We start from the raw sequence: 26758 nt of genomic DNA, 5'->3' as shown, positions 1-26758 counted from the left end.
GAATTTCAATAGGCACCAAATTATAGATTTGGTCTTCCCGTTCTATTGTTGTTTGAGATGTTCGTTGGTTGGGTTACACATAGTCGCTCATTATAGTTTTCATTGATGCCTTGTTTGCAATTAGCAGCCAATGATTTTTTATTCTTTGTTTCTCAATAAGAGTCCATGTTCTTTCATTAGTAAGGAGTGAAATTTCGTCATCCACCATTTCTTCATATTTTGATATCTACAGTTGCAACTTCTTAGATTGTTTGGTAGGCTTTACATACCCTCCATCTTGGGTCATAGACTCATAGTAACCCATATATATGTTTATTTTTCAAAAGCTAGATAGTAGTTTAATAAATTTCTAGCCCTGTAACTAGATAGTAGTTGATACTCGTTCTGGTCTCATGAGTACTATACTTCTATATACATATATATATATATATATATATATATATGTATCTATAGTATGTTGATATAATCTTTATTTTCAGGTTCACAATGTTTATCTGTTTTCTCAACTAACTCCATTTCCAAAATTAATCGACTTATCTTTATACAATGTATCTTCTTCTTCTTTTTTCTTTTTTTAATACAATGTATCTTCTTAAAATATACTAACATGACAAATGACACAATTTTTTGGCCTTTTATCAGTGAGATTCTAACTTTTTTTTACACCATTTCGATATCCTACAAACTCTTATTTCTTGACTTTTGGGTTAAGTATAGACTTGCCTTGATCCACATGTACAAGCTATTTAAAAAACCAAACCTTTTGAGATTAAACAAAGCCTTAGTTTAGTAATTAATAACCAAAACCATAAGATTGGTTAACGTTTTTTTGCTAAATGAATCTAACGTATGTAAAGAAGAAACTCTACCAATTCATATATTAAAAGGAATAACAGATTATGAATTGTTTCACTACTATTATATGTCTCTTTTTAAGTTAAATTTCGATTATACAGTGATCTTTAATTTCTAAAACAATTAAAATCATACATTAATTACACTTATATATATCTTTAAAAAGAAAAATTGTCATAGTATATATACGCAATTAGTTGATATTACCAAGTATAAAGTTAGGTAACAAGTGTAATGTCATTAGCATGGTTGGTACTGAATAATAATGATGTATAGAATTCACTGAATCGGTATTAATCTCGTCGAAAAGAATTAAAATATATAGCATTACAATTTACATATTTATATCTATAAAGAAACTTTATTTCGTATAGCATAGTCTCCTTTCCATTTCCATGCAAAAATCTTGAGTCACGACAAATAAATAAGACAAAAATAACCCGTTACACCACAGTCATAAAGCAGCGCCAGGTAGGCTACGTGTCTTAATTCCATTGGTACGTCTCGAGAAGCAATATGACAGCGCAGTGACTTTAGCATAACCCGTAACTTACCTCTTGATTCTGGAAAAATGAACTTTCCCGGCAATGTTTTGGTTACACAGTCACAGTCAGAGTCACACACCCGCGAAAAAACGCCGTCCTTTGTATTCCACGTGGCGAAACATAATTGGGTAGTTAGATTAACCACAGTGACGGAACAGTAACACCAGCATTACCCTTTAATTTTCCAGTCACTTTCTTTCTAGTTTCCTGAGAAAATCAAAAACCTCTTTCTCTCTTCTTCTTCTTCAGAGCTTTGTTTCTTTGTGATGTCAACAAAAATGGCGAAATCTGACATTGAAACTGGTGGTGGTAACGAGCTTTATCCGGGAATGAAAGAGAGCTCGGAGCTTCGTTGGGCTTTCATAAGGAAAGTTTATAGCATTTTGTCTCTTCAGATGCTCCTCACCGTCGGAGTCTCCGCTCTTGTTTACTTCGTCCGTCCGATTCCTGAGTTCATCACAGAGACTCACCGTGGCCTCGCCGTCTTTTTCGTCATCCTCATTCTTCCTTTCCTCCGTTACGTCTCCTTTTTACATATTTCGTTTTTTTTTGGTTCTTTCTCTTGTTGATCTTTCGATTTCATGCTTATTTAGGGTTTGTGCTATGCTTGATTCATAATCGTCGCTTAGGGTTTTGAGTTACTTTATTTGTGCGATTCACCAAAAAAAAGCTTTGGATTTGATCGATATAGTGTTCACTTTAGCTACTCTTGTTTCGTTGTATCTTCTATAAAGCTATTGTTTTGTTAGAGTGATCTGGATTTTGATGTGATCTGGATTTGATGTGTTTGTAGTGTTGTGGCCTCTGTTGGCTTTTGAGAAGAAGCATCCCATAAACTGCATTGTCCTATCCATCTTCACGCTCTCCATTTCCTTCGCTGTTGGGATTTGCTGCTCTCTCTCCAAAGGTATGGATACAGAGAATCAGAGATATATCATACTTGGTCTACTTGTTGGAGTGATGACAAAAGACAGATTGTCTCTAATACATTTATAGTCTTGGATTTTTCATTGTGGATATAGTGTTTGCATCTAGATCTTTGTTTCAGATGCAGTCTTGGTAATGATCTGAAAAAGAAGATCAGGGCAAGAGATGTGATTCATGCTTTTTTGGTCAAGAAACTTATTTAAGCTAACTCTGTTTTCTATAACTAGAGTTACACTATTTTATTGCAAAAGAACAATGTGAATTTGATTGATGGTTAGATCTAATTTCCAAGTCTTGTGAAAACAGGGAGGATTGTTCTGGAGGCTGCAATTCTCACATCTGTGATGGTCTTTGGGTTGACAATCTACACCTTCTGGGCAGTGAAGAGAGGACATGATTTCTCCTTCCTTGGACCATTCCTCTTTGGTGCACTCCTCATTATCCTCGCCTTCACTCTTTTGCAGGTACTAACTAAACTAACTCTCAATCAATTCATAGTTTTGGGAGTATTGAGATATATATTATTACAAGGCTAAACAATGAAATGAATGCAGATATTTCACCCTCTCGGGAAGCTATCTTCGATGATATTCAGCGGAATAGCTTCGATCGTGTTCTGCGGATACATCATCTTTGACACAAACCAGCTTATCAAGAAACTCAACTACGACGAGTATATCCCTGCCGCGATTCGTCTATACCTCGACGTTATGAATCTCTTCCTCAACCTCCTCGGCATCATGAGCAACACTCAGTGACATGTAGTTCATCTTCTCTGATGACTGATGGTGTCGTTAATATTAGACAAAGATTTATCGAATATTAAGAACACATTAATATAGATATTGTGAGTGTTTATGGCTTGATAACCTTGTTAACACTACCAAAACATTCTTCTTAAGTGTTTGCATGTGACAAATGATTTATTTGTCTTCTTGTGAGTATAAAAATATGCTCAACTTCTATTTGCTTAATGGATATTTCAACAATAATGGGACAAAAAAGAAGCATATTTGATGTTCCCAATAAATAGAGAAATTGGACCCATCAATTTTAAAATATATATCTACTTCAACTTTTTTTTTTTTTATACAAAAAGACCACCAACAACAAAACAAAAAACTAAGAACATAGAAATTACAGATCACCACCCCCACTAAGTTTTGTTTACCCAAATCCTTCCCTCACCTTTGTGTTGAAATCTTGACTGGTAGGTCCATTTTGTCCTATACCCAACCCAAAAAACCATTACCTTAAAAAGAACCCCTAAAATTTAAAACTGATGACCACATAAGTTATAAAACTCACACTTAAACCAAGCAGCCATTGAACATATTTATTCACATCCTAAACTTCCTCTCAGCAGCAAGAACAAGAAGCCTTGACACACCTTGAGTCCACATTTCATACTCCCTTTGGCTTTTGACTTCGAATTCAACATCACCTCGCATAACCGTCTTCAAACCGAAGTATCTAAGATCATCTCCTCCCTCTAGCAAATGTCGTCCGGGCCAGGCCGGGACATTCTTGATTACATCAAGCACAATGTCTATAACAAAATTGGAAGATAGTAAAATAATTAATAAAAGAGTCTTCAAGTTCACATTCAAAAGAAACACAAAAAGTAAAAGATTGAAGGGATTTGATCCTATAGTTACTTTAGTAACATATACACTTTTGCTTTTTCATTTGTTTTTCCTTTTTCGTCTCAAATCCCCAAATCCAAAGCAGACCCACCGCAAAGTTTTGAATTCTCTTTACCAGGGTTCTCACATATAATTGACTCATTGACAGTAGATAGTGACAAAAAGTTAAAGCTTTCAATATCAAACTAATCAATCAAAAAATATCCTTTGTTTTAAAACCATTAGAAGAATCATCTTCAATGTCTTGGAAGGAATTAGAGAAATCTCCTACCATTCTAATCAGGTTTTACGGAGAGTGATGTTAATTATACTTATATATGTAATAAGAGTAAATGATCACTTACTCTTTTTCTTCTTGGTGAAGGTTCCTCCAACATGCCTGCTCTTCATCTTCAACATAACCTATAAATACAAGAAATCAAAACAAAATTAGTGATTCTCTAAGAGATGCTTAAGCAAAGACAAAAGTGGATCCCATGATTTCAGTATCATCATCATTTTCATAACAGTGCTTTTTTATTTTAGCTTTAGTATTGTTTCTGCTTTCTCTTCTTTTCCTGCCGTTTGAAATATCTCTTTTCTCATCTTTTTGTGTGTTTCATATAACAAAGTTAACATCCATGTGAAGTAACTAAAGATTCCCACTGATTCACAAATAATTTGGCTCTCTCTTTAATCTTTTTCATCAGATCAACGATCATTTCTAAAGTGAACCGAAACTCGAGGCACCATAGTAAAAAGAATCTTTACCTGATTCATCTTGTTGATGTAAACAGATACTATCTTCCAGTGGAGATCACCTGCAAAAGTCACACAACATCATTAGACAAAAGATTCAAGAACTAAAATGTTAACTTTCAAAACATAAGATTGAATTTTTGTTACCTTTGCGAGTGCGTTTGAGTAATTCGCAACCTCTAGCGAGCCATTCTCTGCTACAAGTTCCCAAGAAATTCTCCTGTTGTACAAGTTCACCACTGTGACTACTGCTTGAACTTCCATTGCTACCATTAACATTATTGCTGCTTCCTCCAGTGGAAGTGAGTCCTTTATCCATTGGAATCACTGATGCAATGTTCCACACTTCCTTCATTGCCCTTGCCTTCAATGTTTGCACTCCTCTTAAAGCTACACACCAAAAATACAATCAAATTACCCAAATTAACTTTGATTCCTACATAAAGTTTCAATTTTGAGCCAATCCCTAAATCAATTCTATCATTTTCTTCATCAAAATCAGAACTTTAGCAATCCCCATTACACCTAAAATCAAATGATTCTATTTCTCCATCAAGTTCCAACTTTTGAGTCAATCAATTGCATAAAAATCAAAACTTTATTAAAACTAAACAAACCTGTTGCTGCTCCGGCGGTGAGAGTCATGATATCTCCGGCAGAACGAACATTGACGGCGGAGCTAACAACAGAGGCCAAATACTCTCTCTCAGCTCCCATAACTTCAGCAGCCTCCACACACTGAGCAGCCACAAGGGTCGCAGCGGAAGCAACCGCCATGTCAGTTTTAGCCATCTGCTCATCCTTGCCGCAACTAGAAGACGCAGCAGTAGCTGCTGCAATGGCAGCAACAGCTGCAGCAACGCCGGCTACAGAGACAGCAGCGTGAATCTGAGCATTATGAGCCCGAGTCTCCTCTTTCTTCTTCTCTCTCCGATCCTTAAGCCACCGTCCCACCGTCTTGGACTGTGTAGCTGTGGCTGTTATAGGTCCCGGAGTTGTCGCCGTTGTACGGAACTGAGAATTTATATTGTTCAGTGAATTGTTGTTTGCTCTACAAAATTGCTGCATTTCAAGATTAAAGATTTGAACTTTAAAATCAGTGATTCGCCAGAAATGGATAAACAAAAGAGTGAAGCAAAATCTAAAAAAGGAAAAATCTTTGGAAGAAGAGTGATGAACAAGAAAAAGACAGAACCAAATCAAGTAAAGGAGATTGCTTTAGACCAAAGTGTCACTAAATACTTATTTAATTCAGTGAAAAAAACAATTTGTTAATATGGGTTTAAGGAATAATTTCTGAATAAATAATCAAATTTTTAAATTGATTTGAAATGATGAATAATCATCGGAAACAGTAGTGGAAGAAAGACATGATCTCTGTGTATGGTTGGATAAAGAGAAAGCTTATAATGAAGATTCTTTTTTTATTTTCACTGTCCCTCATTGTACCCAAACTTGTCAGTGACGCAGTAAAATTAGAAACATTTACATAGAGAGTAACAACAAAACTCAAAAACCCAGATACATGCTTTAGTAAGAAATTAAACACAGATTTTGTCAAGAAATTGAACCTTAATGTCGTCGGATTCGGGAGGAGACACAGGAGGACTGTCGGTCAAAGAACCGTTAAGTGGACCACTACTGTGAGATAGCCGACCAGATGTTCTTGGTGATACTTCTTGCTGCAAACAAATTATTAAAGAAGATGAGACAAAAGTAGAATCAAGAAGAGAGATGATGACAAATCCATAAACTTGTTATTATGTTTTTAGGGACCCAGAAAGCGAGTGTGTAGATAAAAATCATAACTTTTTTTTTCGATTAATAACTATAATTATTGCGCGTGAATTTTTCCTTCATTAATCACACTAATAAAGAGAGATTCATGAACATAATTTGCTAAAAAATGAAACTTTATTTGGCAAATTCCGATGAACATAAAGAGAGAACAAAAAAAATAAAAAATTAAGAATCTGAAGACAACAAAATAAAATTTGTCAACATGCTTTGTTTTGTCCGGAAATGCTCTGTTTTTATTTGAAAAAGACTTACAGAGTGAGACAAGATACGATCCATGACCATTTGAGAAGTTTCAGAACAAGCAAAGGAGAAAGGGTTTCCGGTGACAAGTCCGGTGTCTTCTGTGTCGCCGTCGCCGTTTACGGCGGAGATGGGTTGTTCTTCTTCTTCGGTTTTGGAGAGGAGAATCTGAGGGTTGGGTGGTGTTAGAGCCTTGGAGACTTCGAGAGCAGAGACGCTCCATGACCGAGCTAGGAACTCCATCGGTTCGAGTGGTGTCTCCGGTGGACGGTAAACCGGGTCGGGTCTCCATGTCGGAACCATGGGTTTTTCCATTTTCAGAGAGAGAGAGAGATATAAAGAGAGAGTGTATTTGGGAGAGTTTTGATGGAAGTGAAAGGTTGTCAATGGAGATGCGATTTATAGAGTGACAAGTGACAACGAAGCTGTTTCTTTTTATCACTCTCTCTGCTTTTTCATCTCTTCCGTTTTCTCTTGCTTTTTCCCCTACTCTCTCTCTCTCTCTCAAAGAAAATTAGCTAAAATTTTGTGAACAGAAAAATAAAATAAAATTAGCTCGTTTATTTTTTTGTAAATTATCCAAATATACGGATTTTTTTTTCTGAAATGGGCCATCACTACGTTTTAATCGAGTAATTTTTTTAAAAAATATATATACATATACGATTCTTGTAAGGACCATATTCCAAAAAGAATTTGAGAAATTTTCAAAAGTTATTATTGCAACGATTTATATAAAAGAGAATATCACTTATAAAGATAAATTTTGTTTGTAAAGTTAAATGTTATTTTTTTTTCTTTGGCAACTTGTTGCATTTTATTTGAAATACAGGATATAAATAGAAATTATTTTAACTATTAACCAAAAAAAAAAGGAAATGAATAGAAATATGATTAGATATTTAGATATTTTTCGTCTTTCCCTACCAAAAAAAAAGATATTTTTCGTCTTTTAAAACAAAAATGTTGATTTTACACCACCAAAAAGTTACTTACATGGTAATTCGAATCTCATCTTTTAGATAAAAGTAAGAAATAGAGTTTGGAACTAATTGTTCATAGAGCTCAACAATTTATAAATGGAAGAATAAATTATGACCTAGTATACTTGCAAACCATTTCTGCATTGTTTTGAAAACTTTGCCACGTTTCATTTGAAGAACTGTTGATGTTTCTTGAAATCGAACGGAGAACAGTTCTCTACTGTTTGAGTTTATATAATCGAATGATATAAAAAATAATTGGCCTGGGTTGGAATGACAACGATAATTCATATATAATAAATTTATTACCTGAAATATATGGGGACAAATGAAAGAGACTTATAAATAGAAATGCAAAAATTTAATTGAATTTGATAAGTGTGTTTGAGGTTTTTTTGTTAGTATAGAGGACATAAATGAGAGAAGAGACCTCTCACCATCTCGTATCTTTCATGAGTAAACCTACGAAAAGCATGGAAGAGAAAGCCTCTCGTCGATCTTGACCTTGATCTATCAACTAACTACTTGGAGTATATTAAATATTCGATGGATTGAAATTTTCTATGACTTTGATTTGGTATTTAGCTTGTTGCATTATACATGGTTCGTCACTCGTTATAGTTCTCTTTTATGTAGGAACAAAAGTTCATCTCTCTGTACTAATCAAAACTGTTACAAGCACAAACATGGACAATTTTTTTAGTCAAAACTCAAACCAATCTCAAAATCTGTAGAAAACCGGATATTTTGTCATATAAGGGTATACAATATCACTACAAGAAATATTGCGGAAGACGTCGCTTTATTAAGGTCGGTTTATCAAGTGACGTGAATAGTTAAATTTGGAAGCAGATTAGTGTCATTTGTATAACCGACGGTAGTATTAAAGTTCTCATTAATTAACAAAATAAGTGACCTGAAAAATAAAAGGAATCTGTTTTGTGACCTTTGTTGATCACAAAATAAAAATAAAAATAAAAGTTCTCATTAATGATCAAGAGAGAAACCACAAAGATTATAACGGTGAACTCGTTCCCTAGTCTTTTTTTTTTCTTTTTCTTGGTATGAATGTTAACTTTTAGAGTAATTACATTGCATACCCTAAGACTGAAAAATAATTAAGTCAAAGGAGAAGGAGTGGTTTCGTAAATAAATGGTGTTTTGGTTTAATGACGAAATGACCAAATTACCTCTACAATCTTCATCCTTCATGTTCTTGAGATGGCCGGAGATGGAGAGATCTCTTGTTCATTGTTTTATGGCCGTCGTGGTAACGCTTTATTCTCTCGGTCGTGGTTGCCTATTCCAGCGAACTTAGGTAAGACTTTCGATTTTTGCATGCAGGAATTAGAATTCTCCGATTAATTTGTTTATTTATCAATTTTGAATTTGTCTGTCTCTTCAGGGGGATTTTGATTATTATCCATGGATTGAATGAACACAGGTGAAAAAAGCAATCATTTTTTTTATTTTTCTTGACTCTGTTTTTCGATGAATCCCTAAATGAATTTGTGAATTGTTATTAAATTGCAGTGGAAGAGATTCTCAATTCGTTAAGCAGTTAAACTCGAGTAATTTGGGTGTATACGCAATGGACTGGATTGGTATGAAGACGAAATATTGTTCTTTTCATTATTCATATTGGATCGATTGCTGAAGCTTCGGGATGGTGGCGAGACGAATATCGGAGAAAGAGCAGTGGATGGTGGTGATGTGCCATTTTTTCTATTTTGGAGGATATTTTCGTCCGAAAGTTTATGGTGTGTCAGTTTCTCTCTCTTGTTTTGCAAAGAAAAAAAACTTGTGTATGCCACACCTAATTATTTCTCAAATAATTAGCATGCAACTAATTGACTCTAACTTTTATACCTTTTTCGATTTGAGATAGATTTTTACTGAGATAAACAAGTAGCGGAAAAAAAAAAATTAAAAGACACAAGCAAAATAAACAAACAATAAAAGACTAAAACACATAACGGAAAGCATAAGCGAAACAAACGAAGAAAAAACAGCATTTCCAAACCGAGTCTTCTATTCAATCAAATTTGAATCACATGTTCTTAGTTTAGGGACAAATTTTTATCATAATTAACATCGAGTTAAGAAATTACTTAGTATCATACATCAAATTGAGAAAATTATTTTTAAAAATAATCATCATTATAATGTCGTATATGGTTATAGATAATATTTTTAGGTCCAAAATTTGATGGAATCAAATTAATCTCAAATGAAACTAGGCAATTTACTGAATATCGTATTTCTTTGTTTGAAGTCGATCGATGTTGAGTTACATTTAATTAAGTATAGTATCAAAATCATTCCCAAATTTTATCAGGAAAAATGAAGTAGATTTCATTTTATGTCAATGGCCCTGTTGGGGGAGTGAAGCTGCGACTGTGACACGAACAAAGGCATACATCATGTTGATAAGAAAAAAGTAGTTTTATTAGTGTAGATCTAACTTACACTCAAAAACTAGCTAAAAACTGGAAGTTTGCTATATATTTATATATTGCCCCACAAATTATCAAAATCTCGATGTGGAATATATATTCTAACATCGCTAGAGATAGAAATCACCGTCGCTAGCTCCGGAGAAGATGTCGTTGATATTTCTAGCGACTGATACTTTGCCTTCATCCAAAACTAAAACCAGTCGTTACGACTAAAATTAAAAGGGATGAGGCTTTCTCTTTTTTTTTTTTTTTGGTCGTTGTTGCAGTGATTCGGTGCCAAACACGACCACTATCAGTGCCAATCTCAGCAAGATGTCGCCCAATCTCAGCCACATTTTGTGATAACGTTTGTAAATCAGAGAACCTACAGAGATTGGATGAAACTTTTCAAGCGATTCCATGTTAGCAAATTTCGTCTCTAATACTAGTTAGAGGCTTAGAGCACTGATTCTTACTCTTCCATAATATACCAAGATGAAAATACTGTATGAGCATCTTACTAACACGAAATTAATCTAATAAGGTTTGAGAATGTAATTTATCTTGTATATATACACAATGTTTAGATAAACAACATGAACAAATTCTTTGTGTATTAATAAAATCAAAATCGTTATATACATTTTTCTAAAATTAACCTTACATATTTAGTAAAGTATATACCTTTATATGCCAAAAAAAAAAAAAAAACCTTTATATTTTGGACTTGGGAGTAATATAGCTAACCTCAGATTTTTAAGACGATATATGTGTCTTTATATGGTCAAAACATCAAATATTATGTAGTTATATATACCCGATAGAGAAACTCGTAATTCTAAAATTACAAATATACGTATATTAATTACCCAAACAGAAACCGTTGGAATTACAAAAAAATTAAGAGTAAATTAAGTTGGAATTGAAGTTCTTCTAATTGAGTACACAAGTAAAAAAAAAAGAAAGAAAAAGATATGCGTAAAGAAAAGCTAAAACGGTACGTCGTGTTGGACCGGAACTACACTGCACTGCAACTAATTTGTACGTTAGATTAGATTCTCAAATATGTGATCTTCTTCTTCTCTACTTGCATGCACAGACACTGTATGTGTCCGTACATTCAGTTTCACAATATTCCTGTTAAATGCTCGCGTATTCAACTATGATCACTTTACATAGTTTTTCCAAATAGTGGTGTATATGTGAAATTGTGAATTATAAGTGGTGATGTTTAACAGTAAATATATGGTGGTACAATTTTGGATTATAAGCGGTATATGAGATTTTTTTTTTTTTTGTGGGTTTAGGTTAGAGTACTCTTAGAGCTTGAGTTCTGTCAATTTCATTTAAGGATCTCCACCATTATATTTGAGTTTCGACGTGAAACTTCTTTTGTTTTTTTTGGGTTTTTCATTTTAGATGTAAAACTTTTCTACAGTAATTAAAACAATAAAACACATCTTGACAACATAATAATAAAAAATAAAGAAATACATAAAATGATTTCATAAATAATGAGCCATAAAACTCTTCAAATGAATGATCATCGCCTCAGGAGAATATGGTCCCCAATCTTGATATGTAACAGACACACTACTCGATCAGCAGTTAGTAGCAGGACTGTTCTCATCTCATGCGTTTGTGATTGTGGTTGTGATGTTCCCTGATTTCAACTATATATTTAGTACTATCTTTTTTCTTTATTTCAGATATATGCTTCTATATTAAGGTTTATCATCATATAACCACTCATTGCCTATTTTCTAATATAATTGAGATATTTTTAGATTTTGTTTTGATTAGTTTAACACTAATGACCCTCTATCTCTCTCCTAAACCTTATTAAAAAAAGTGGTTCCGAGGAATCCATGGGAAATGTAGCTGAAGCTCATGATTTCTAATGGTCCCTCGTAATGACCACTACCAATTTCACTAATGCTTTCCCTTCCTTTATCTATTAAGTATTTTCACATTATCAGAAAAAAATTCCACATAATCAGCTTATCCTTTTCTTTTCTTTTTTTGAACTCGTAATAATCAGCTTATCTAAATCAGAATTTCAAAAGAAACATATTTATAACATAAAGAAAAAAGTTAGAATCAATTATGGATTTGCCATTTTTTAGGATGGCATTTGTGAATTTTGCCCTTTTTTGAATAGTTTATAGATTTTGCCCTTTTTCAGGCTACGGAAACATGCGTTTTATTCTTTATGTTTGGGTTTAGTCGGTTGTGGTTGTTCTTAGGGTTTAGTATTTTGTATAAACTACGTATTTTTACCAAAAAAAAAATCCAAAATACGTACATTTTTAAGTGTTAGAAAATGGCATATCCATAAGATTTTAGTAAAAATGGCAATTTCAAAAGATTTCTATAAAAAATGGCAAAATCAACAATAATCCCAAAAAGTTAAGTGTTGTGGTTTAATTATATTTTTTCCTGTGTTCAAAAAATCGCTAGGCGCTAGTCGGGCGGTGAGGGTGCGCCTAGCGCCTAGCAATAAAATCGGATATTATATAGGGATTAGTTTTAGGGCTATTTAATGTTTTAAAAACATATTAATCCATTATAATTAAGAAATTTATATAATATTGTTTTTAAAATTGCATTAAACACATGAAAACAAGATTTTAATTTCAAATTTATGATTTTTATACAAATTACGAACATAAGTAAGACGTTTTGAATTTAAGATTTAAAAAAAAAAAAAAAAAAATTGGGCTAGGCGCCGTCTAGGCGGACGAAAAATCGGAGATCCGATTTTTCTCACCGATTTGGACAAAATCGCCGCGGTTCCCCTCCGATCAGCGCCTAGGCGGCCGATTTTTAGAACAAAGATTTTTTCTACTCACTTAGTCTACAATAATATGTATGTATATATATATATATACACACTTCGCAATGATGTCTCCGTGACACATATATAGAACGTTTGATATGAATTTAATAGATGTGACATTAAATACAAGAGACCCATTGGGCATATATATATAAAAGAATGATAGAGAAATTAATTTTATTTGTGGTTATGCGGATGGGTGGATGTGTTGGGACTCCACAATAATCTCTATCTTCATCATTAAAGTTTGACACTATTCCTAATTTCCTACATATTTTATTCCAAGCCCGATTTTAATCGTTTTGACTATTCCCTTATGTGTTCATGGAGAACATCTATATCCATTTTAATTTTGTATGTATCATGATGATTTATTATAACACATATATGATTAGCTTTCCAATTTTTCTTATTTGTTTTCAATGATTTTTTAGGCATATAGTAGTCTACAAACCTGGTATATATATAAAACATTAATCAAAATGAATTGAATTCACAGTCTTGTCGAATCTACGAGCCACATGGCTCCTCATACTCATAGCCTCATACGGAATATCGATAAACTGATAAATCTATCTACTTCAGAATTTGATGACCATTTTACCAAACTCGGTAAATATTGAATTCTACAATAAGCAGTCAACACTTTATAAAACAGAAAGAGACTTAACCATACACATCACATAAACAACCACATATCAACTACTCTATTGTCTTTCTCTTACAATCTAATCTCATTCTTTACGATTTAAGGTTCACCAAACGACTCCACATATGTAAACCCAATAACCACGGGCATCTTTTTTTGTGGTACATCTATATATTTACTTCCAATGGTCAATTTATGAATGATCATGTAAAAAAAATGTATTTTGTTCAATAAGAAATAATAGAATTACATATTTTGCAGTAATTAACATAGGATAGTTCATTTTTAATTATTTTATAAACATAATATAAACCTGGTTTTTTTTTATCATTTACATCTAACTTTATTTTTTTTGGGGCAACCATTTACATCTAACTTAACTTAAAAATAATAGTGTGAAATTCATGATACGGCAATAATGACGTTCAACGCCACTGAAGAAAAGAAAGGAAAAGGCCAAGACCAAGAGATATTCCCTCTTTGGTCTTCACCAACACAAACGCATTGTACAATAGGGCCAACGGAAAATAAAATGAAATTAAACAACCGGCTGCATATTCTTTTGAGTTAAGCAGGTAAGAGAATTTTTTTTTAATTGTTTTAAAAATGACATCAGTATCTTGTTACATATGCAGGTCGTTTTAAAATGACATCAGTATCTTGTTACATATGCAGGTCCGTACACTACTAAATATTTGGAGGTCTAAACCAAAGTAAATAAATAGGGCATTTCGATATTTTAATAATTTTAAACACAAACGGATTTAAACTTAGAAAATCCAAGTCATTATGAACCGCTCGCTAAACTCATGTAAAAGATTGAACTAGCGGTTTAACAAACTTTAATCTTTAAGTTTATATAGAAATATTATGATTCGAGCATCAAAGTTGAAATTCAATGATAAAAATGATTGGAATATTTGATTAAAAACAAGAAGATACTTTACAACTACCCCTTCTTCTTGTTGTCCATTGTATATTCGTTGGGTAACCATATGTCAAATTTGATTTTGATATTTTGTGATTAAAAAATGTCTACATTGATCACCCTTACACCTAAATATTTATACTGAATTTTACGCAAATAAACAGCTACTATTGCTGCGTTTTCTTGTACATCCTTGACGGAACTGAGAAATTAGGCTGATTAAATAAACAAAATAGCCACATAAGTAATATGAATTAATGACTTGGGAGTTACGTAATGTTCAAAATAAATATAAAACACTAAGGGGGGTGTATTGGAACAAGAATTTGAAAACATTTGGTGGAATTTGCATATTTTAGGTTTTTGAGAGATTTTAGTTAGTTGTTAGGATATTTGGGTTGATTTGTTAGATTTTTTATTGGTGGTTTTTGGAGATTTAAAGAGGTGATTTGCTATAATCAAGGATTTATAATTAAAATTTGGGGTGATTGTAGTAGCAGAACCAAAATCTAACAGAGGATACTATGAAACTAGATAATATCGATATCGAGAGTAAAGCTTTAAACATTGCTTATGCCACGAACAAGCTTTCTACACAACAACGACTCTGTGCAAAACAACTTCCTCTAACCAACTATTATTTGCTTAGATATATTGATTCATAGATTAATTTAACACAACAACGATAAAAGGAGAGAAAGAGATATGAGAACAGAAGTCAAATAAGAAGCCATGGAAAACAAAACTCAGATTTATTATAGTTAGCCAAATTTAACTTTTTTTTTTTTTTGGTAAAAGGTTAAGTTAGCCAAATTTAACTTGTTTATAATTAAGGTCATCGATTGAGAATTGCTAATGCATCAATACATATATTTTTTATAATCTATACTAGACTACTAGTATAATCGCAGCACTTTTTGTGACGGGTGGGTAAAAAAGTTTTCGGGTATATCGGATATCCGACCCATTTAAAAAATTCCTTCACAAAAAATTTGTTGGGTCGGATTATATTTAACTCAACTCATACACCGGATATTCCATATTTAATAATTTAGATTTTTAGAAGATTTGATTAAGATTTATAATTATGATTCTCCTATCATCTTTGTTTGATTTGTTTTTAACTGTTTTGAATCATCATATAATACATAAAGTAAAAAAAAAATCAATTTTTTTCTACATATACTGTGATTCGAAATTTTAAAAACGGACATATATTATCCAATTGACGAAAATGTGTGTTCAACGTTCTACATCGATTAAAATATTTAGACAATGATTCAGAATCATATTATAAATAAGAACATTAATAAAATAAATGGGTTTTTTGGCGGGATGGGTTTGGCGGGACGGGTTTTTGAATCAACAATAATAAAAAGATTAAAATATCATTAATCCGCCGCTTCAATACGGATTTAATCCTTTTTTTTTTAATACAAATCACATGACGGGTTAAGAAATTACGGAACGGGTTATATTTCGGAAATGATTTATATGGCGGACGAATTTGAATCAATATTTATATACCGCTTTAATACGGGTTAAATCCTCAGTTTATTAATAATTATCTCGTGGACTCGTGGTATACCGTTACTTAATAACAATTGTAAACTATAATATAAATAAATATGTTATAAGGAGATACAATTTACAAAATATTTTTATACTAACTTTAAAATTAAATCATCCCGCGGTGTACCGCGGGTTAAAATCTAGTTTAACATACTGAAACAGAATGTGAACCTTATTTTCTTTGAGTGATGAAAAAAAAAAAAAGACGAGAGACGGACCATCGTGGAATATCTTTTTTTTTTTAATGAAATCCTTCCAAATAACATCTATGGAGATGTGATTTTTTTATGTCTATTTTTCAACTAAAAAAGTTATCCAAAGTCTCTCAAAATCACTGTTGAGTATTTCTTCTAAAAGTTTTTGTTAAGTTTGAATAACAGTGGATTTGATATAATTTTTATAAATCCTTGATTGAATAACAAGTGATTGTGAATTCTTTTGGATGATTTTACATAAATGTCAAGTTCAATAACATGAGATTTAGAAAGGTATTTATAAAACACAAGTTGAATAACACATGATTTTATGAAAAAAACCAATTTTTTAAAAAATCCTTGTTTCAATATACCCCCTAAGAAACAAGTTCAACTTAAAAGGATGTGACCGTATTATTCCAAATATCAGAAATTTGCATTAATGTTGAACACTTGAACCTAGTGATACTATCTAGGTCTGGACAAATAAACCGAACCGAATGTACCGAACCGAAACTGAAGCAAAAAAATCCAACCAAACCGAACTAAAAATTTGAAAATAACCGAATGGATACTAAATTCTATAACCGAAAGAACCGTAATCAAATTGGTACCGAACCGAAATATTTTGGATAACCAAAAATATCCGAAATACAATTATATTTTCAAAAATATTTATTTATAGACCAAATAATCAAAATACTTGAAAAATATATAAAAATATTAAAAGTATTCGAAATAACCGAAAAATATCTAAAAATATCCAAAAATAACCAAAATATCCGAAAATATTCAAAATAAAATAACCGAATGGATACTAAATTTTAAAACCGAAAAAACCAGAACCGAACCGAAACCGAACTGAAATTTCAAAATATCCGAATGGATACTAAATTTTAGAACATAAAGAACCGAAACCAAATGGATACGAACTGATAACCGATTGGATAACCAAACGCCTAGGACTAATAGTATTAGTGTATTTGAACACTCATTTTCCTGATTTTTGTGATGTTTTCCAAAATAGTGATTTGTTGAGACGAGAAAGGTTAGACATATATGGTAAACTTGCATGGCACTGTAAATTGTAAAAGTTAGTGTAACATATCTTGCAGGTTGTGTCACTTTCATTTTTGGGGTTTAGACTTTAGACAGAAGTAGTAGTAATGAAAAAGATATTCTACTTGATAATGAAGTTATTTGTTGGGCTGAATAATATGGCCCATGTAGATTAATTGGGCTAAGAAAAACCTAAAATTAAATTGTCGCCGCCGGAAGAAACCTAATTTCTCAGATGAGTTTCTTTGAGTTTGTGTATGTATTTATATGGTTTCGTTTCCTGCTAAGTTCGTAGGATCTTGCTCTTTTTTCATGTCTGTATGTTATAATTGGTTATTTTAGGGATAGGTATGTGACTATTTTCGTGTCTGTATATGATAAAATTGGTGATTTTTAGGGTTTTTGTGTAAGAGATTTGTGATGTGTGGAAGGGGTTACTATGGTGATGATACAAGTGTATGTGGACTAGAGTTTCAGATCTGGGATTCTTCTCCCAGAAGTTGAAGATTAACCCTTGGCTGTCTGAGTATTAATCACCCTTTTGGCCTTTCACACAAAAATCTCCTCTTTTGTTTGATTTGAAGATAAATTTCTCTGTTTTGATTGACTTGTAAGCTGATGATGATAAAAGACAATTATCTTAGCGGATTTCAGTGAGGTTCTTGAATCAATGATCTGAATTTGTTACACACACTGAAGCTTCTTTGTTCTTTTACCAATGTTTTGGTTTTTGTTTTGTTTGATTATTGTTGTGTTTGATGATGATGCAATGATGAGAGAAAAGCACGAAGAGTGTGAGAAGAGCAGTGGTTATACCGTGAGCTCTCCTATTTAAACGACTTCTCCTTCCACTGAGCATATTGAAACAAATTTTCCCCTATTGAAGAAATATTTTTTAAGTGTTTTTAGGTTTTTGTATTGGCGTCCATTACCAATTCTGAAGGATAAACACAATTCCTTCAGGTATAATGGCTTGTGACGCTATATTTGTTGTGGTATATCCTGATCATCTTGCTTTTTTCAATGCCTTTTGATCCTGGAAATGCCTCGCACATTATAAAATCTCTCCCAAGGTGTTACATTTGTTCTTTCGTAAACATGTGTAACTTGATGATATAGTTTTTGGGGTAGAAGTGTTATCTCGGCGGGCAAGGGGCAGTTGGTGGCATCAGCTTCTCTAGTATACCAGTTAACAGTTTTCCTGCTTTTGAATTCTTGCACTAGCTTCCATTGATAGATAATGGTTACATTTTGGTGCTGCAACTCTTGTGGTAGCTAGTACAAGAGTTCAAAAGTAGTGAAGATGTTATTTGGATACCATATAGTGGACCAAAGAGGCTGCGATTAATTGGTCGAAGGTGTTCCAGTTTGTTTGAGTCTCACTCATTTTTGGTTTTGTTCTTCTTGTTCCCCTGTTTCTCATGAATATTATGCAGTCGACAAAAATAAAAATAAACTTAAAATCATTTACGTATTTCTATCATAAATCAGTGACTGAATAGTTTAAAATATAGAAATCTATCGTATTTGTTTTTGAGAAGAAAAGATGAACAAAAAGAGTAAAACAGAGAAAAAGTAAAGTAGTACAATGCCCAACTAAAAACCTGTCAAGTAATGTATTTGTACACGAAATTTGGATACAAAACCAAAAGAGATCAAATGTAGAGTAGCCTCCATGGTGCTAAAGAGACACAAAGCATAAATGTTATCCACCACAATGATGATCCTCTTAGATTCAATCCTGCTCAAATTAAAACAAACCTCAACATTATAGAGAACCTATCTTGATTAAGATAAACGCAGACATTTTAATGAGTCAAACCTTGATTCTTGCTGCTATCAGGCAGAGCAGGTGGAGAAGACGATGATGTGTTTGACAAAGGTATCCCAAGATTCAAACAGTCCATTCCAAGTGCACCTACCAAACACAAACAATCCCAATTTTAAGTATTGGTTTTTCTTCAATTGACAATCAATAAACAATTGTTCTTCTTACATTGCTTCAAGCAAGGGAATGTGGTTATGTTCATGAGATTGCTGTAACCTTCATGGCAATTGCAGCTGTATTGAAATGCTGTTGTACTGTTGCAAAACCCTCCTCCACAATCCATCCATTGACAAGCTATGTAAGTAACACACATCGAGGAAAATGAGATTAAAGACCAGATGTGTCTTAAGGTCTCATGCTCGAGTTTCATGCTGAAGAAGAGGATAATATTAACATGCTCTGATCTTCGACAAGAGGGAAATACATGCCTAAGGCCGGATACCTATTGATAAAAACATAAAAAGAATGAGATTAAAGATTATTACCGTCGAATAATGAAGTAATGTTGTCTTTAGGAGGCGTTTTGGGTTGTGCTGGAGATGCTGCTTCACCACATGTTAGGTCAAAGGTACCTAAAAAGATGCAATGTATACTTTGTTATGTTCTCTATATGATCAAACAAATCTAAACCAGTGATCAAGAGAGAGATCAAGAGAAGGATATTACAGTTAGGGGTGATGCAAGGGAGAAACTTGAGGTGCTGATCAAACTGCTTCCAACCATCGTCACACTCACATTCATACATAAAAGTTGTGTTCAAAGATGATTTGCATTTCCCTTTCCCACATTCCACTTCCTTACATATATTATCTGTTTTTTTTTTGTTTCCACAATAATTGCATCAACCAACTCTAAATAAGTCATACCATATACAAAATTCGAAATTTGAGAAGGACCCTTTAAAGAAGATCACTTTTACTCAAAACCCAACTCATAAAGATACTTTAATTCTGTCACACACAAAAAAAGTTACATCTCTAGTTCAAATTCTGGCGGGAGTTAAACCCTAATCTCGACAGAATCAAGTTAATCTAGTCAAGTTTTGTTCTATTTAAATAATATTCAAAGTCTTTAGATTATCCTTGTTTGTTTTTTCTTTTTTTTTTTTGGTTAATGAGATTATACTTTTGTTTCAAAGAAGTTAAATACATCAACGAGAGGAATTTAACTTTAATTAATAAGGAATCAAGATTTGGATTAAATGGTTAATTCCACCAATATCAAATATGAGAAAAACAATTCAGGAAAAAGTGAGGAAGAGGAAGAGACATACCATACATAGGAGCGAAAAGTGGAGAGAGGAAATCGCAAGTAGCTGTCTTCTGGTAGATCAGAAGCAAAGCTGCAACAAGACAGAGTGTGTTCCTAAGACAAGCCATGTTTCTGTGTCTTCTTCTCCCTTACTTTGAAGAACACAAAAAAAAAAACGAATCTGAAATAACAAAAAAGAAAGAAAACGAAAGATCTTTCTTAGGACTTTGTTATATAGTTGAGGATTTGGTGAGTGTGTAAGGTGGACACGGATGTCAATAGTGGCGTGGACTGACCGACTTGGCTTCAGATTTTCTTGAGTTAGTTATTAGTTGATCGCTGAGATCCAATTAATGCGTTTAAATTTCATTTGTTTGCTTTTTAAGGGTCAACATATTCAATAAATTAGTCTTGAAAATACACTGCTTATATAATATTGGAGCAAAATAACAAGAGAAGAAAAATAATCCTTCATATCATAATTTTATTCCTAAAACAGACATTGATATTAAAGTTCTTCTATCATAGAGTATAACATTACTATTGTGTTTATTACAAACAAAACAAGTTTTATGGATGAATCAGACAAAGCTTATGATGTATTATGATCAATAAATTAGGCCTTAAAGTAATAATTCAAATCTTTTTTTTTGTTCTAAAAATACCATTGATATAAAGTTTTGTCACATAACATGGTTATTGAATTGAAAATTCATTCTATGATTACGATTAATAAAATTTTATTGTTTATGTATAACAGAATTCTACATAATTTATATATATATATATATATATATATATATATAAATTCTACATAAGAAAATAGGGAAATCTTATAACTAGAATTCTAGGATAAAAATCTTAAAACTCAATATACTAAATAAAATCAATAGCTTAATCATTGATAGAAATATAACTCTATTTTAACATAATACTCCCTCTGTTTTCGAATAGTTGTCGTTTTAACTATATGCACAAAAATTAAGAAACTATTAATGTTGTTAGTTTTTCAATATAAAAATATCATTAATTATCTACTTAAACATAATTTAACCAATAGTAAATCAAGTTGCATAATAAAAATAAATATAAAAAATAAAAAAGTAATAAATTTTGCATCGAAAACTGAAAACGACAACTAATTAAAAACAAAAAAAATTTCTCTAAAACTACAACGGAGGGAGTATGTTCTTACTTCCATGTGAATATGTGATACTTTAAAAACTAGAAACAAAGTGTTGAAACTTTAAACAACAAGCTAACAAAAATTAAAAGTATAGTGTAGTTTTATAGTTATAAAGTTTTTTTTTTTTTAATTGTATCGAATCCCATATTTATTTTCTAGAAATATATATACCTAAAGAAGTTGCATTAAAAAAAAAAAAAGGTGCATTTTTAGGCATTTTTAAATAGTTATCCCGTAAAGTAGCATGTCAAACATGCCCATCGGCCCATCGAACATTTTTATAGTGCACCGTCCATTTGATCCGATAGAATGGCAAAAAAGTCAAGTCATCGGCCCATTGAACACGTTTATGCAATAAATATCACAACTTCGATACTCCCTCCGTTTTCGAATAGTTGTCGTTTTAACTATATGCACACAAATTAAAAAATTATTAATGTTGTTAGTTTTTTAATATAAAAATATTATTAATTATCTACCTAAACATAATTTAACCAATAGTAAATCAAGTTGCATAATAAAAATAAATATAAAAAATAAAAAAGTAATAAATTTTGTATCGAAAACTGAAAACGACAACTAATTAAAAACAAAAAAATTTCTCTAAAACGACAACTATTCGAAAACGGAGGGAGTAGTGTTTATGCAACACGACTCAATCGCCATTCTTTATATGAATAGTTATTAGTTAGTTGCTGCAAAAAAAAGTTATTAGTTAGTTATGTAATTTTTTTTTTGTCAAAGTTTAGTTAGTTTTATAATGCAAAAAGCAACTTATCATTATCATTTTCCAGGATTTTGCAAATTTTGTTTGTCATCTGAAATATATAACGATAAACTAAAAAAAGATTTCACTGAAATTGGTTTACTAAATCAAGCTTGACTTTACACTTTCTCCAACCTCCTAGATTGAACCACAAAACTGAACTTAGAAAGTTGATCTAGGTTAACTTTCATTCTACTCATGCCTAGCTATTGCTATTTTCCTATTCATGTCTACTATAATGTTTCCCTCTACTGCTATATTTGATATCTCCAAAACGAAAACAGAAATTGGTATTGTTGACTTTGGTAATGGGCCTTATAGCTATTACGGCCTTGGGCTTCATCTCTTAACGGTTAATGGAGTATATGTATTAATGGAGTATATGTATTTGATACATCGATGTCTTTGCCAACTTGTAGATTTGAGTATATGTATTTGATACATCGATGTCTTTGCCAACTTGTAGATTTGGATAAAACCCTAAACCAATTTGTTTATAAAAAAAAAGGATAGAAGTTATACCATAAGAATATCTGACCGAAAGTCGTGTCAACTTGTTTAACTAGGCCTGGTACAATTCAAGTACTTGTAACTCGTCTTGGTCCGTACAAGTAATTGAAATTTCGGTTTGATACTCGACTCGTTTGAGCAAGTACTTGCCCGTCCAAAATCTTGTTACTTGCAAGTAACTTGATCCGGCTTGTTACTTGCAAGGTAACTCGACTTGGCTTGTTACTTGAAGTCTTGAACTAAATGATTTAATTTAAATAAAAAAACAATCTCATACATATTACAAAACATTCAGAATTCTAAACATCATAAAATCTTCCTTTTTGATAATTTTGTTTGATAGAGGGGATCATAGAATCACAACACATTCAAAGTTCCAAAAGATAAGCATTTTAAAACAAATTAGTTCAAATTGAAATCATGTCTCTGTCTTCCTTCTTGAGTTCTTGTCTTCTTGATTCTCTTTTTTTTTTCCATATAAATAAAACCATTGTTTATTTTTTATTTTTCCGATTGTTTATTTTTTTGTTGTTTCTTTGTTATTGGGTTTTTTTAAGTAGTTGGGTTATTTGGGTTTAATGGACTTTATAAGTTGTAACTAATGTTGGCCCTTATAGTTTTAGACTAGTTTATAACATTGTGTTTTATAGTTTTAGTAATTGGGTTTAAATGTTTAATGGTCTTTATAGTTTAAATATGTCTTGTAATACAAAACGGAGTGAGTAACGGGGCAAGAATCAAAACGAGGTGAGTAACGAGCCAAGTATCAATAATTTTTTTGATACTTGATACTTGACCCTTACTTGCAAGTAATAGAATTTACCTACTTGTTATTCGACTTGATTATAGCAGGTATTTGAATTTTCAAGCCGAGTACGAGCCGAGTAGCGGGTACCGAGTACTTGTGCCCAGGCCTATGTTTAACTAAAATCCCTTTACATTTTCTGATCTATATTTTTTTTTTATCTGTTATAATAGCAGGTATATATAAACTAATTTTCATAATATATGTGGTAATAACTTTACAATTTTATTCAGTCACAAAATAAAGAAGAGTTAATTTGAAGTTAAAGGAAAAAAGTCCTTGCAAATGCCCTAATAACACGCAAAAGAGAGCAAAAAAAAAGTCTTTTATAAAAAAGAAAATAATTTTATTTTATGTTATTTCGACCATTTAAACGGTACGAGCGAGTGAACTATCATTATTTGATTAGTCCATTAGTTGTCGTATTTTTTTTTTTTTTTTTTTTTGATATACCCGATCGGCTGATCCGGTTAGTCTCGACAGGAACGCACCGGAGTGCTACATAGTGGACTCACTACCACCCCGAAGGATGGGCTACCACACTGTCTGATAAGAGTGGAATGCTGTCCGACTAATGCCCGGGGTAGCTAAATCGCCTGTTACCAGACTACCAGGTAAACTGTCTGGGCCGAAGTCCAAGCCCAGATTTCTCAACAAAGTATTGATAACAGCGAGAAAAAAAAAGATCGAACCCGGGTTCGGGGATTTCACTCTCAACTCCGGACTCGCCCTACCACTCGCCCACCACCTTGCGGGCTAGTTGTCGTATTCTCTAGCATTCTACCTCTAGTTTACTTCCTCGAGAAAGTGTCATATCATACGTTAAGTATAAATCGGCAAATTCTTGGCCAAAAGAATATACCAAATAGAATAAAATATTGAGATCTAAATTGTACGACATATAAGACTCTTATTCCAAGGATGATTAGAAGAAATCAGAATGAAAATGAATCGGCAAACGGCGCCGTATTTGTTGCCGGCCGCCGGGAATAAATAAGAAAACAAATGGCAACAAAGTAACAAACATCAAAGTAATGGTTTGGATAGATCGATGAAACCATAATGGAGGAAGCTAGTCAACGTATAGTAACATGCCATGTGATTGCCAGCTTCATACACAGACACCGACATGTATTATCATGCTACTGTTCATATGAATATTAATATATTAGTCTAACTAAGGAGTTTTATGGTTTACTATTAATGCACGTTAAGGAGTGGTGACAAATCCCCATGTATATAGTTGGAACAAAGTTCCAATTCATGCACTAACCACTAGTTAATCGTCAATGACAGTGCGAGGGGCAGCAATCTTCTATGATGATTGGCTTTGTGATTCAACAACTTATATCTATGTTTGTTTTGTGCAATTGGATTTATATAGTTCTTTAGCATCTCAAGACATTCTTATCTTATTTAAGTTTGATATGATTCACAGGTTATAAACTACTAGTTTATACTTCTGATTAAAAAACCTAAATAGATATGTTTTCTGGTGCTTTCTACTTTTATAGCCTATGGATCAGTTACGGAAAATAAAAAATCTGTATGGATTTAAAACCTAATCACCTAGAAAAAGAAAAGATTTAACATTGAGTTTGTAAATGAAATATTATATATTTGGTGAGTTAAAACATATTCCGCAGATGTTTTGTTTTGTTGCAAGGACCAATTGACCATTTCACTAGCTAAAAACCAAAAGGCTAGTTGAAAATAATAATTTTCAGTGTGCTTAAAACAAAAATGCAACTTTTTTTTTTGTTTCATTTGTAAATTCCCCTATATGACAATGGCATGTCAGTACCTAATGAGATTAGTTCACTTCTCCGGCTAGGCCATCGCCTATACATACCATATTTATTTCCAACACTTATTTCCTTTGATAATCCAATATAAATATTTAACTCAAAAATAAAAACAGAATTTCATCCATACGATCTTGATCCGTAAGCAATTCATTTGATCCGCTTATTTATACAAAACTTTTGTATACTAATATAATGTAAAACTATTTAATTCATTGTTTTTGGTTTAAGATATAATTTCTACAAGGTATGAATGAGACATTGTATTGGTTGAGCTAACACCACAAAAACCTAATTCATTACATATGGACCATTTCTGATTGTTATAACTTGATTTCAACTAATTCATATTTATTTTGGTAGCTAAATTTCCTATATAATAATAAGCACATTTAAGAAAATTTGTCTAGAAGCATCTATTATTGTCTTCAAAAGCTAAACAATTGAATTTAGACCTATCACATATGCATCATATCTAATTATCATTTATGGATTTATGGGAAACAAATAATCAAAAAATGAATTGGTATAGGGTCTAATTAGTATCAAAACGTGTCCTACATTTTTAGGGGGTCCTCCGACCAAGAAAATAAATACTTTGGAATGATTCTTTAATGCAATCAAGACATAAAAGATAAGTATACCAATTTTATTATTAAGCGTCACTTACTGAAATTAGACTAGTTTCTTAAAAATTCAGATATATGATAACAATTCCTATAAGATTTCTATTTCTGCATAGAAGAAAAAAAAACATGAAAAGGTTATATACTTATATATCCATCGTATTTATATGCCCGCGATTGACTAATGCCTGATTCACATGCAGGAGCAGGACAATTGTAATCCAAAACTAGCTAAATTTTCGGTTAACCAGCTCTGATTACTAATTTTATTTAATACATTATTGGATTATATACTTCTTGATGGATAAAATGTGATGTATATATCTCTTGAATAGTTTCATTCATTCGACTGACCATGGTCGTGGTTATTGGGTTCACATATGTGGCCACAAACTAAACTACTAACATCATTTTCTCATACATTTCAGTGTGGGCCAATAAAACCAACCGTGTTTTTATTATCCGAAATGTTGACATAAGATATAATCTATTATATGGTAATGGTAACATATGTCTCATTCTCATGCTAAAATCCATGAACGCAGAACGTCCCTTATAAAAAATGCAA

General features: G+C 32.2%; 3 protein-coding genes and 2 long non-coding RNA genes across 6 annotated transcripts; 3 read left to right on the top strand and 2 right to left on the bottom strand.

Annotated features, from left to right (window-relative positions):
- Window positions 1–1443: 1443 nt before the first annotated feature.
- Window positions 1444–3301, top strand: LOC9304329 (BI1-like protein). The gene is made up of 4 exons (XM_021018962.1): window positions 1444–1916; window positions 2194–2307; window positions 2634–2791; window positions 2882–3301. Exons 1-4 carry the CDS (start codon window positions 1667–1669, stop codon window positions 3083–3085), a joined length of 726 nt encoding a protein of 241 aa, XP_020874621.1. The 5' UTR covers window positions 1444–1666; the 3' UTR covers window positions 3086–3301.
- Window positions 3302–3390: 89 nt separating this feature from the next.
- On the bottom strand, window positions 3391–7244 carry LOC9306360 (VAN3-binding protein). Of its 2 annotated transcripts, XM_021018961.1 has the most exons (8): window positions 6764–7244; window positions 6283–6393; window positions 5329–5773; window positions 4859–5101; window positions 4724–4773; window positions 4318–4375; window positions 3636–3876; window positions 3391–3553 (listed from the first exon to the last, which is right to left on the bottom strand). In XM_021018961.1, exons 1-7 carry the CDS (start codon window positions 7064–7066, stop codon window positions 3668–3670), a joined length of 1419 nt encoding a protein of 472 aa, XP_020874620.1. In that variant the 5' UTR covers window positions 7067–7244; the 3' UTR covers window positions 3391–3553; window positions 3636–3667. The 2 variants fall into 2 exon arrangements, with proteins under 2 accessions (XP_020874620.1, XP_020874619.1); XM_021018960.1 differs by having other exon boundaries at window positions 3391–3876.
- Window positions 7245–8895: 1651 nt separating this feature from the next.
- On the top strand, window positions 8896–9565 carry LOC9304328. Its single transcript, XR_002330155.1, has 3 exons — window positions 8896–9052; window positions 9140–9178; window positions 9268–9565. It is a non-coding gene; the product is annotated as an uncharacterized LOC9304328 (long non-coding RNA).
- A 7763-nt stretch (window positions 9566–17328) lies between these two features.
- LOC110226669 lies at window positions 17329–18879 on the top strand. Its single transcript, XR_002330607.1, has 2 exons — window positions 17329–18230; window positions 18323–18879. It is a non-coding gene; the product is annotated as an uncharacterized LOC110226669 (long non-coding RNA).
- A 107-nt stretch (window positions 18880–18986) lies between these two features.
- LOC9306359 lies at window positions 18987–20726 on the bottom strand. Its single transcript, XM_002868209.2, has 6 exons — window positions 20515–20726; window positions 19908–20051; window positions 19727–19813; window positions 19410–19535; window positions 19236–19331; window positions 18987–19154 (listed from the first exon to the last, which is right to left on the bottom strand). Exons 1-6 carry the CDS (start codon window positions 20618–20620, stop codon window positions 19069–19071), a joined length of 645 nt encoding a protein of 214 aa, XP_002868255.1. The 5' UTR covers window positions 20621–20726; the 3' UTR covers window positions 18987–19068.
- Between the last annotated feature and the right edge of the window lie 6032 nt (window positions 20727–26758).

Source organism: Arabidopsis lyrata (genome assembly GCF_000004255.2).
Source record: "Arabidopsis lyrata subsp. lyrata unplaced genomic scaffold ARALYscaffold_7, whole genome shotgun sequence".
NCBI classification, from domain to species: Eukaryota; Viridiplantae; Streptophyta; class Magnoliopsida; order Brassicales; family Brassicaceae; genus Arabidopsis; species Arabidopsis lyrata.
This window is presented reverse-complemented; position numbering and strand designations above follow the sequence as displayed.